The sequence below is a fragment of the Corvus hawaiiensis genome, chromosome 3 (genome assembly GCF_020740725.1).
Source record: "Corvus hawaiiensis isolate bCorHaw1 chromosome 3, bCorHaw1.pri.cur, whole genome shotgun sequence".
Classification (NCBI taxonomy): Eukaryota; Metazoa; Chordata; class Aves; order Passeriformes; family Corvidae; genus Corvus; species Corvus hawaiiensis.
Genome location: NC_063215.1, coordinates 50,949,391 through 50,961,525, shown reverse-complemented (window position 1 = coordinate 50,961,525; position 12,135 = coordinate 50,949,391). Strand labels below are relative to the sequence as shown.

The following is a 12,135-nucleotide window of genomic DNA, read 5'->3' as shown; positions in this document are numbered from 1 at the left end:
GCAGTATGCTCAAGCCAATCCTTCATTCAATACAGTTCAGTGTTGTTAGGCTTTATAAGTACAGTTTCAGCCAGGGAGGGCAGTGAGAAGAAAATATTAAAGCCATAAAAAGTTATTATCCCTTGCTCTCTTGGAGAAAGGCAATCCCCTCTGCTGTGGGGAAAAGAAAAGAAAAGCAGCAATTTTCTGCAAAATAGGTATTTTGGAGGTGGGAAGGAAAAGGAGGGCACCTGGGAGCACTCTTACATGCTAATTTATGCACTCTGTATAATAGATCTTTTGTTAATTGCCTTTCTGTCATAGAAACCAAATTATATTGTTTCTCAGGGCACTGTGCTAGGATGACACAAGTGGGACTATCGTTTGCCGTTTCCCTTGTATGAAGACATGAATTTGAATGAGGAAATGTGGATGCTGTTTCACAAGCATTAAAAGCTTAGCTGCATAAACCCCTTCCTGCTAGCCCAGTGGACAGGACAGGACAGGACAAAGTGCATGATTCTCCACTCACCTGATTTCTGAGTACTGGATAATCCATATGAAAGTCCTTTGGCTTCTCGCCTGTGAGGAGAGAAAAGGATTTATAAACATCAATACTCACAGCATTTCAGCTTCATGCCTTAGCTCCAGCAGAGCCTTTTTATTTAGTGGCTGAGGACAAGGCTTCACTTCGAGTTCCTGGAGGTTGCTGTTTACTAGAACATCAGGCATGCAAACCAGCACTTTGACATTTTCTTTTTCTCCGTCTATGTGCAAGTTGTGAGTGTTGATGTTCAGATTTCTGGGGTGGCACTCATCAATTTGATGTGTCTCTGTTTATATGTGTTACTCCAGGCTATGTTTTGGTGTGCTCTGCTGAATTCTTTGGCTATTTTATAGATTTACTGGGAAACCAGGACAGACCTGAGAATTACTGGTGATGAAGCAGCATCACCAGAGCATTGCTTATACTTCCAAATCCCCATCTGCTGACAGAAGCATTTCCTGGCTCAACATGCAAGTGCAGGTTCATAGGAATGGGCATCTAGCAGGAAGCACAGTTAGCAGTGCTCCTTCCAGTACTTGGACTTGTGAGATGAAACAGCTTAGTTTTAGCTGCTTACACCAGTGTATGTGTGCAACTCCAAGGAGCCCAGCTCTGCTTTCAGCCTGCTAGGTTAAGTGCTCTAACTTAAGGGACTGGGATACAGAAACACAACAGGAGGAAAGTAAAAGAAAATGGTCCAGATAGATAGCTCAAATCTTCCCTTCACTGAATTTCTTATTTGGCTTTGGTGTGGAAAGTATCCTGTCTTCAGCTGCTTTACACCTCAGTGTTTGTGGGTATATGTAGGGTGAAGAGAACAGCTGGTTACATTGGACTGGGTGCACAGTCCTTACCTGCTTTACCTTCATTTTTTTCTGACTAGGAGAGGCATACAGTAAGAAATACAACTTACAGAGACACAACATGAGTTCTACTTAAAAGAAAGGCTGAGAAACAGGATCAATTCCCAGCTCCCTGGTAAAGAGGATCTGGAAGGTGGGCATGGAGTTGGACATGCTAGCTAGGTACCCACAAATGCCTCCTTTAACAAAAACCAGTATCTTACTTGCGTAGGGCTGCGCAGATACAAATTCCAGAGAACAAGAATAGACACAGCACGATGAGGATGGGGACAATTATAGCTGTAAGCTTTAAACCTGCATGAGAAAAAGAAAGGGATAAAAGTTTAAAAGGCAAATTACTCTGAAGCTGGTAATTTTTACTACAGCAAAAGGTAAATAAAGTTGCAGGAATGCTTCTTGAAGAGAACATGGAAATGTACAACTATAAAACTAAAAGGCCACTCCTCAGCCACGTACCTATGTGGAACAGTGTTGAAACAAAAGAGTTGAATATACTTTCTCAAGGGTGACACTTGACTTGGCATCTATATGCATCCTTACAAAGGGCAATTCTTTTTTATTACACACTAGATGACTTAAAAAGCCACTCATACACACTCGGTTTTCAGTTGCTTATAAATCTGCCAAAGGAGACTGCAACTTTATATGCCAAGTATCTGGCTCATGCTGAACTGGCTGAAACATTTCAGTCAAAATGGTTCAAAGATTTCCATGAGGGAATCTAGGGAAAAACCTGTTTAGCCACTGTAAATTCTAACACAACATACTTTAGAGCAGGGATTTGAAAATTAGCAGTGGGGTGGTTCTTGTGTCAGGAGTGTGCTGTTCCCTGTTTCTACAGACACTTGCCAGCTGTGAGAATAAGGCAGTAGAAGCGTCCACAGAGTATTTGCAATTTAGCAGATGAAATCTCAGTAGATTTCATTTTCAGTGAACATGGATATGGTTTACTCATACTGCTGCACTGATGAACTGAGCTTGCTGGCTCTTGGCAAGCAGATTCAGAAATTTTTTTTTCTTCCAGTGATTGCTTCTTATAATCAGTTTTTTCACAGAGGCATTTCTACAACTATCAGCTACCTAATGGGTAGTAGCATTTGGTACAGTGGATCTGACAATTCCTGCCTGGCTATGAGCCCACCAAACAGTTAGTATAAGCACCAAATTTTGTTTGTTTCCTTTTTAAGGTCTAAGAAGTTAGCTCCACAACATTAAAGGATGAAGACTGCAAATTCAGGGAGAATTACGCAAATTAAGGTTGTCTGAGCCCCCATGAACACAGGCATTATGGAAGAATGTTTAATTACACAATCAGGCACAACTGTATGCTGCTTTCAGCTGGGAGCTCACTCTGGAAGGCATCATGGTTGTGTGGAGAGAAGATAACACTTTTGTGAGACGACTACCTTGCATATTAAAAAATTACAAAATACAGGAAAAGAGTGAGAAAGAACTCTTTCAAAAATTGCTGCTGAGTGCTCACTGTATTCCCTTGAGCCACCCACCAAGCATGGCAGATCAACCAATATGACAGGGAAACCAAAGCCCAGTGTTTAACACATCAAGGAAAATTAAGGCTTTCAATCTCTTTCTGTGCCTTAAGGAAAAGAACCCATTGCTCCTCCCTCTTCTCTCTGTCATTAATAAAGTATGAAATAAAGTATGAAGGGAAAATAAAAGTTATGATTTGTGAGAAAGTTTAAAGTTTGCTCAGACTCGGCTGAAGACATGATGCATCCTAGAGAAAATGCGGCACTAGGTAGTGTTACCCAAGTTAGTTTCTTCGGATGGGATGGGCTCTGTAACAGTCCTGTCTTCTTTTCCAAGGGAGGTTTCTGTGCTCTGACTTGGTTTCTGCCACATTGAATGTGTAAATGAACTGTTAGCTGCAAGAGAGAAGGGGGCATCAGTGGCACTGGGGCAGCACAGTGGGCTTTAGAGGCACCATGCACTGCTTACCCCATACCTGGCATTATTCGACATCCCATCAGCTCCAGCTTCAGTGCTATTCTTTGGTTCCAGGTTTGAGGGATAATCCGCACATAACGGGCCACTATTGGAGGGATGAAGTTATTGCGCACTATGTCACCAGAGTTGGAGTTGCCTTGGAATACCTGCAATGAAATGTGCACACATTGTTTGCTCTGTTTTAAAAGTCTCTTTCTTCAAAGTGCTCCTGACATCCAACTTCAAAGATTTTCATTATCCTAAAACTAATACCTTGATAACCTGGGATTCAGCCACAAGATTTTAGGAATTGAGAGTTCCGGAAAGAAATAATCTTTTTAGTTGTGCCAGATGATCACATTTTTCTGTTAGCTTGGAGGAGAAAGATTATCACCGTTTCAATATTGTATAATTTATAGTTAATATATGCTGGTATAATGCAATCATTTTTTATTTAAGAGTGCTGCAGCACACTTTCTTGGAAATATGGTATAGAAAGATAAATGAAAAAAAACTGAGGTGAACTATTTCTAGGCATTTTAGTAAAATGGTCAGTTTTCTATATCAAGCTTGAAGAGTGACTATTAGCTACGCAGTTGTTACTGCACTGTATACTACTGTATACTGCTGTATACTACTTATACAGTGTTTCCCAGAATCAGCTCAGTCCCTTGTGCAGAACAGTAGTCCTTGCAATATTAGTTCTTGGACATGCTTCATCACGACCTAGGAAACCTTAAAAGCCTGATGAGATAGAGAAGTGAGCTCAGCATATCTTAAATAAAATGCCAGGCCACATGGGGTTCTGATGGGACAGGTTCTGTCATGTACCATAGCTGAAACTAAGACCGTATATACTACTTTCAAAGGATATTTGTATATAACAAGTCACTGTGGGAAACTGCAAGCCTGCACATTTTAAATAACTAGCCTTTGCAGTTCAGCCACTACTAGGCTGATTTGTCACTCTTTGGGCCAGCATCCCCTCAGTTTAACATTTAAAAAAATATTAACCCCATTAATGTTGGGCAGTGAAATTCCTTGCCATGCAAGCCAAGAAAATCAGAGCTAGCAGGAAATCTCTCTTCAGCTCTAACAAGTTTTCTTCAAAAACTGCCATCAGCCCTGAGGACCAGGTAGAGCCTTCTCCTGAGGCAAGCTGGGCTCCCTCAGGAATGATGAGTGAAGGTCTTACTGAACACTGTGGGGCCAGGGAGGAAGGCTTTTGGGATTTCTTTTGTTTGAAAGGAAACATGAGATTTTTGAGGGGAAAAGGTTCTCAGACAAACTCCTCCAGCAGCCCTGCCCTTCACCCGAGGGGTTGTTTCATTTGGCAGGGGGAGGTGGATTGACCATCCCCATGCACTTGGAGCTGACCCTCAGCTTTGCTGGTGCCATACCAACAGCAGCCCTGGCATGGGCAAACACTGAGCTGAGCTAAGGACTTGCCCCAACAGCTGCTGTTGAGCTCCACAATTACACCACTTTTTTAAAAGAAGGGTGCAGACATACACATGCCTCCCTGTGTGTGTCCCACAGCTTCACCAGTCCCTGGATAACTTCACTGTTTCGACAAGCTCGCTATCTACTCTGTAGCCATAAATTACACCTAGCCCAAGTCTAGACAAGTTTGAAACTCCAATCTTTCTTGACAGTGAAAGCCTGCCCTTCAATTTCAAGACAGCATACATGTTATTGGTTTGTGTTTTTCTACCCTTCCCACTTTCCCTTACCTTTTCTTCATTGCTCAGAATCCCTTTGTAAGTTCTCCATTTTGAGTTGTTATTTTTATAATTCATTGTAAATGTCTTCACATAAAAGTTGAAATTCATGGATCCAGAACCAGTAGTCTTAATCCCTTTCAAAAAATGCAAGAAACATTTTCATTTGCTATGTGACTGTTTTAAGGGAACATTTTCAAATGCAAACACAGAAGCCAAAACAATTCTGAAATCTTGGTCTTCAAGGTGTTAGTTTATTTTTCAAACTGTGTTGAAATTAAGTTTAAAAGTTGGGTGAAGAATGGAAATCCATTTTAAATTGTGAATTTAGAGCAATGGATATTTTTAGCAGAGCACAAAAGGCCTAGGGAGCTGGGCCTGTTCAGCCTTGAGGAGAGATGGCTGAGAGGGGACCTCATCAATGTCTGCCAGTATCTGAAGAGGAGTGCCAAGAGGATGGAGCCAGGCTCTGCTTGGTGGTGCCAAGCAATGGGACAAGAGGCAATGGGCAGAAACTGATGCACAGGAAGTTCCACCTGAACATGAGGAAGAACTTCTTTACTGTACAGGTGACCGAGCACAGGACCAGGTTGCCCAGAGAGGCTGTGGAGTCTCCCTCACTGGAGATATTCAAGAACTGTCCTAACACAATCCTGTGCTGTGTGCTGTAGCATGACCCTGCTTGAGCAGGGAGGTTGGACCAGATGACCCCCTGTGGTGCCTTTCAACTTTACTCATTCTGTGATTCTGTGATAATTGCTTTTTGGTATTATGGTCTGTATCGGCCATCTTTACATCTTTAGCAGCAACTGTAGTTTACAACTAAACCAGGAGGTGAAAACAGGAATTTCTTTCACCTAGGCCTTGTTTCAAAGGCTGTGACTTTCATGTTTCTTATTGATTCCAGATCATCCATCTAGACTCTACTGATCCCTCTGCAAGTATTTTGTTCTAGCAGCATGTTTACAGATCAGATATGCATGACAGTTGAGTTCAATCCTATATCCCCATGGGAAGACAAGTCTTGTAAGTAACGATGATGTTTTAAATAGGAAAATAATATTCATCAGCACAGAACATTTCATTATGTTTAACAAAAGAAATGTTGCATTAGTGCACTATCAGCTTTCCAGCTGCATTCAGTTTCTTCTCCAGCTGAAACACCCGTTTCTAATAACCAGAGAGCAACATACCTGTTATTCTCTTCTTCTCCCCCAGGTCTATCTCCAGCCATTCACGGCTGCTGCTGTGGTTAGAGGCCCAAGACCATCCCGGGACTTGAAGCCAAACCTTGTCGGGGGACCATAGGAGTAGTTGCCCAAACTCATTGGTCTCCTCCCAGTAGGAAGATGCAGTAACCTGGCTCTTGGAGAGGAATCCCTCTTCCAGACTGAGAGATTTGTTGCAGCCTAGGAGTCCCCACACAGACAGGCAGAAGGAGTTATTTTGCATTTTCACAGGATATTTTTATATTAGGCTAGCAACATTTGAAGACCACCCACAACAGCAAAGTCAGACATTGCTGAATCTAGTGCTAGCCTGATGCTCTCCATTAGCTGTGGTGTTTACCAGTCAATTTGTAGTGTATGATCCAGTACCAGAGTGCTGCAGTCCCAATGCTTTACCAGTCTAACTCCTACGTACATGACACCTTCTGACTACATCTGCTATTTTTGCCATTTAGTTTTTTAATCTCTGCACTTTTGTCTCATTCCTGTGAAGACATTTTTTATTTTTAAATTTTTCCTTCTGAAACATAATATTTATGTTTTGAGATTGGCACTAACTAATTCTGCTGTGCAAAACATTTCACAGATGAAGGCACTGTACTGAAAGGAATACTTTACTGTAAACATTTCATGATTCCCACCTGCAATTAGGGCTAGGAAAGTTACTCGTTAGAGAAGCTCCTTCATACTGCTGCCAAGATGTGATATCATGAAGATAATATCTGCAGGTAAGTATTACAAACTCCACCAAAGAACCCACAAAATTTCTGCACATCAAGGTTCTTCAGAGAAAACAGGCCAGTGGAATATGGTTCAATGAAGTTAAAAATAATTCCTTGGCAGGTTCAAAGGCCTATACATGCTCTACAGTTTCCAGTGGAATAGTAAATGACTTTATCTCAAATGAGTGGAATATAATTCAAATGAACGAATGCGAACTTTCCCCCCCTCTTTGCTGTGTTTTATGCAAATGAACGTCTTGACAGATTAAAAGAGGGTTTTGCATCTTGGAAAGCCATAAACAAAAACTCCTTCTGTATCAGTGCAATATAAATATATTTTCATTTCTCCTATGTTTTCTTTCTCCACTTTTATGATGAAGATGGAAATTATAAATGTCTGAGGAGAAACTGTTTTCATCTTCTGTGGCCTAAAGTACATAAAAATGGGTTTATCTGATTGTCATTTTTCATATGCTGGCACCAGAAATGTAACAGCAGAATACTATTTCTGTTTCCCGTCTATGTGCGTATGACCACACATATTCTGTGGTTTTTTTCTAGCTCACTTCACATCCCTTCAATTTTTTTATTTACTTGACAATTTTAAAAAACTGCTGTCCTAAAATATCCTTCCTAGACACAGCCTGACATTCTCCTGATTATTTTTTAAAACTTTTACAGAAAATATTTAAATAGCTAAAAACAAAGCAATTATTCTTACCATTCGAAGTAAATGTAAACCGCTTATCTGACAGAGAACCACTGTAAGAAAAGAAAAAGGTAACTCAGCCTTTCATGAGGTGGTCACAGGAGTGCTGAAGTTAAGCTTCAGAATCACTGTTTTTCCAGTAAAACATCTCTGGCCAGACAGCCACTTTCTCCGCTGGCCGGTTATAGACCCCCATAAGAGCACTCAAGCTCATCTCTTACTGTGACTGTATTTGAGTAATTTTTTTAATGGTTTTGAGCATTTTTTAAAGCTTTAAAGTGACTCCTTGTTGCACCACCCTGCTACTCCTGCTGCTTGTGAGAGTTACACTTGATGGAGACTAAACCACACCAGCTCTGGCCATTCCTACTTGGGCTACAGGTGTGTCATAGGATGAAAACTGGATGAAAACTACTCCTTATTTTAATCTGGGTGGGAACCAGTTCTGTTATAACCACGGTCAGCATCTCCCATCAAGAATGGTTCTTTGTGCTCCATTAACCACATCTATGGCTTCCTTTTTCTTCCTCCTTCTGACACAGACTGTTTTGCTCCAGGGGAAAAGCCATTTCTTGGGCCACTCCACACAGCCCTGCACAATGCAGGACAAGATAAAATCACCACTCTAAGGGAAAGCTGAGTTTTCCTTGGCCTTTCAGGGAGCCACTTTCTAATTCCCAAGGAGATGCCCCTGAGGTTTCATTCCAGAAGCAATGACTCCAACTGGCTGCCTAACAAAAAGAAAGGCCAGGGTTTTAACATGAAATTAGTTTGGATTTCTTGAAAATCTGCCCCCTCTGCTGTCACTTCGATTAGCTGCACGCATCACTGGCCCCTTTTGAAAAGCCTTGGCCAGCATGACTAAGCAGTAAAACAACTTCTGCACTAAGCATGGAGACAGTTCCCTTTCAGGCTGCCCTTTCTTTGTTGTTGGCCAGGAAAATTTCCCCTGAGGTACTGTCTGTGGCCTTACCATGGTGTGTAGGTCTATATGTTTTGAGAGCACTGCAAACAGGGAAGAGGAGAGTAGTCCCATGTCAAGGTCAATAAAAACACTGCCTTTTTTTGTCACTGAAAACTAATGACTACAGGCAAACGAAGCCCTTCAGAGCTCTGGGTGGGAGCTGATTTATTTGGGCATGTAGGTGGCTGAGTAGCTAGAAGGGGAAACACAAACCCTCCCTCCCACATCTTCCCCACAGGCAATCCTCAGGGGCGACCAGATGCACTCTGCTCACTTCAAACCACTTTGACATCACAGCCAAAACAGTTTTTGATTTCTTAGTGAATGCAAAGCAATCCATTTCAAGAGGAAAGTAGAATATAAATAACTATGTAATCAGTAAAGCCTATCCAAAACAGCAATCACAGTGCTCCTTGAAGACTGCTAAGGAAAAAAAGTCACCCAGAGCCCTTTCAAATAGAGGGCTGCAAATTTAGCAAATAGAGGAGGTTGGCATTCCTAAGGTCTACGAAGCTATGAAATCAAGCTGATAAATTTCTGCTGTAATTCACTAAGGAGAACAAGCTAATTCAGTAAGTGGTAATTCATCAGTTTCCTAATGTGACTGCTGGAATTTTTCACACAGGTTCCACTTTGTCCTTTAAGGGAGGGTATTGCTCCATGCTCTGCATTTGCCTGACAACCTTCAGAATCCTGCCTTTTATTTTTTTGCCAGAGCTGGTCTCAAGCAAGCTTTTCCTAAGCAGTGCAGGTTAACCCTGAATCTCATCTTTCACTATTGACAAGCATTTTGTCAATATGCAATCTTGCATTTTCAAAGGCAAATGATTCCACATGTGCAGATGTATAAGTCACAGGCCGGGCCATGTTACAACATCCTGTGTATTTGCACTGGGGTATCAGAACTGCTCAATAAATCCAGCCACTCAGGCTTCATTACAGCATCTGGGGGTGCAGGTCCGCACATGGATCATGGGAAGTGAAAACCTCAAAGATGCTGGAGTGTAAGAAGCACATTGAAAAATGGAGTGGGGAGGCCAAGGTCAGCTCTTGCAGGGTGGTGGGTGAGCGAGACATAACTCCACGTTAACAACACAGATACTTAACAGCTCGATGCACTCCAGCAGCAGCTTTTGATGAGGTCAATTTCAGCTCAAGTCACTAAATAATTTTAATCTTTAATACTGAAATCCACTACAAATGAGATTTTAAAAGCTTGTGCAAGCTCTTATTTAAGGGCATCTAAAAAGCTCTTAAGGCATTGGTGCTCAAGCACCAATTTTTTCTTGTGGGCACTGGCTCATCTGCAGGATTTTCTTTCAGCATGTAGGTACTGCAGAACAGGGAAGCCATGCAGCTTTGTAGATAGCTCCTATAAAAGCTTTTTTAAAGCACTAAATGCATTGGTTCTTTTTCTTAGTAAACAAGCCTACTGTTTCTAGGAACACTTTTTCATGTTTTGAAATAAAAGCATTTCCCTACATGCTCCAATTTCCCTCTCCTGGGCTCACACCAACAGTTCGTCTGTTCTAGAGACTGTCGCAGCTGCCAGGTGTGGCAGAAGCATCCTGGGAAGTGCTGTGCTGACACTCCCATTTTTCTTAAAGTACATGCCATCTAGTTTGTAGGCATACAGCCCAGTGTGAGCCTGTGGCTTCCTGCACAACCTGTAGAAAGCAAGGTTGTCTCCTCAGGGCAATTCCGTCCCTCGGAGATGTGCATCATGCTCAAGGAGTGCCTCTGTCTGCCCCTCTAGGCAGGAGAGCTACAGGGACTCTGCTCCTCCTTAGGGTGCTCTCTCAGGGCACCTCACATTAAATGGACTAAATCCCCCAGCACGTGTACACTTGCAGTCTTACACACTTCATTCTTTGCCCACTAGCTCTCGTACCATGAAAAAAAATACGAACGGGAATCACAACTCCCTTTCATTATGAAATTTTATGTGCCACTGTCCGAGTTACTCCACTGGGATTCTTGAGGGTCACAAGCGTACGAATGTATGTGAACAGCTCTGTAACACCTTTAGATAAGGCACAAAATATTTAATTTAGGGTCTCACTAAGCTGGCACGTGTGATGGAAAGAATTTGTATTATTTGTTTTATGGAGGGGCTTGGTGCCTGAGCAGAGTTCTCAGTCTTGATTTGCTTTGAGACAAGTTTATATTAATTTTCTTTGGCAATTAACTTTCAAGAAAAATAGAAAATATTTAGGCTGTTCCGTCCTTTGACTATGATCTACACACTACCCAGCTTTGTACACTCCAGTGCCATTGTACATAAAGCATTTCAGTCTGTGCTGAAGTTTAAGCACAGCAACAGAACACATGAATGCCTTTTTTTTTTCATGAATGAAACCATGATTGTAAAATTGTCAGGAAGGTGTGAGAAATCATGGAGAAAACAGGAAAATAGTATAAAAAATACATATTGCCTTAGCTCTCATAGGCTATGGGATGGAAATTTCCCTTCTTACAAAAGAAAAAAAAAGGCCTCATGTAAAATCCAGATAACATTTGAAAATTAAAAACTATAAACCAACTGGAATGACAGAAGCAGTTGCTGGAAGGGCTTACTGTGCTGGATAGAGATTAGAGGATTTATTTCTACTTCAACAACAGTACAATTAAAAGTCAGAAGATAAGCAATAAATATAATACCCTTGTTATAAATATTCTAAAAGAGAAAAACTCTGAACATGTCAAAAACACAATGTTTAAGAAGTTGTTCATTAAATCCCCTATGGCTCAATGGCATTTTTTACTTACTCATTTTTCCTAGCTTTTTTTAAACTTCAACATGAATTTACCATGATTTATTAGCACATCGATTAAAGCTGTTTGCTCCAGAGCATCGTACTCTCATTATCTGCTAACAAAGTAATTTGCAAGTATGTTTTGGAAGGAATAGAAGGAAAAAGAAAATACCACCCTACATGGTATAGAGCCACTGAAAACTTGGAACCTCTTCCTATCTCCAACGCCAACACTATTTTAATAAAGCCCTAGACCCACACCTAACATCTTTTGCTCCCCAAAATGGTGTCCCCACCTGCTTGTGCTGATGTGGGCAGTGCCCTGTGTGCCGGGGTGTGCCCCGGTGCCAGCCCCACCCGTAGTACTCACTCTAGTGAGGGGACACCGTTGGCGACGACGCCCTCGTAGCGGCTGATGCCCTTGTGCTGGGTGACGCTGATCTGGCCGCCCAGCTCGTCCGCCACCACACCAGCATGGATCGCAGATTTGCACAGCAGCGAGGTCTGAAAGGCAGGAGCCAAGGCTCAGGAAATCAATCTGACAAACTGCTAATGCTTTCCCTTCCAAGCCACCAATATACAGGTGTTAGAGCTCATAAAATCCAGCAAAAGCTCAAGAGGAATAAGAGTCAGGGAAGGGAGAAAGAGCAGTAATCTTTGACATATACATGTTTCCCAAAGTAATTTTTCTTTTCAAA

General features: G+C 41.8%; 1 protein-coding gene across 1 annotated transcript in view; it reads right to left on the bottom strand.

Moving 5' to 3' along the window:
- Positions 1–12,135, bottom strand: part of DCBLD1 (discoidin, CUB and LCCL domain containing 1) — a 47,289-nt gene that overhangs the window by 6,032 nt on the left and 29,122 nt on the right. Inside the window, exons 6-13 of the mRNA XM_048298286.1 lie at positions 11,808–11,941; positions 7,730–7,770; positions 6,251–6,466; positions 5,070–5,194; positions 3,356–3,503; positions 3,159–3,275; positions 1,593–1,683; positions 512–561 (exon numbers count right to left, since the gene is read on the bottom strand). Coding sequence (XP_048154243.1) covers positions 512–561; positions 1,593–1,683; positions 3,159–3,275; positions 3,356–3,503; positions 5,070–5,194; positions 6,251–6,466; positions 7,730–7,770; positions 11,808–11,941 — 922 coding nt within the window. The remainder of the gene's footprint in view (positions 1–511; positions 562–1,592; positions 1,684–3,158; positions 3,276–3,355; positions 3,504–5,069; positions 5,195–6,250; positions 6,467–7,729; positions 7,771–11,807; positions 11,942–12,135) is intronic.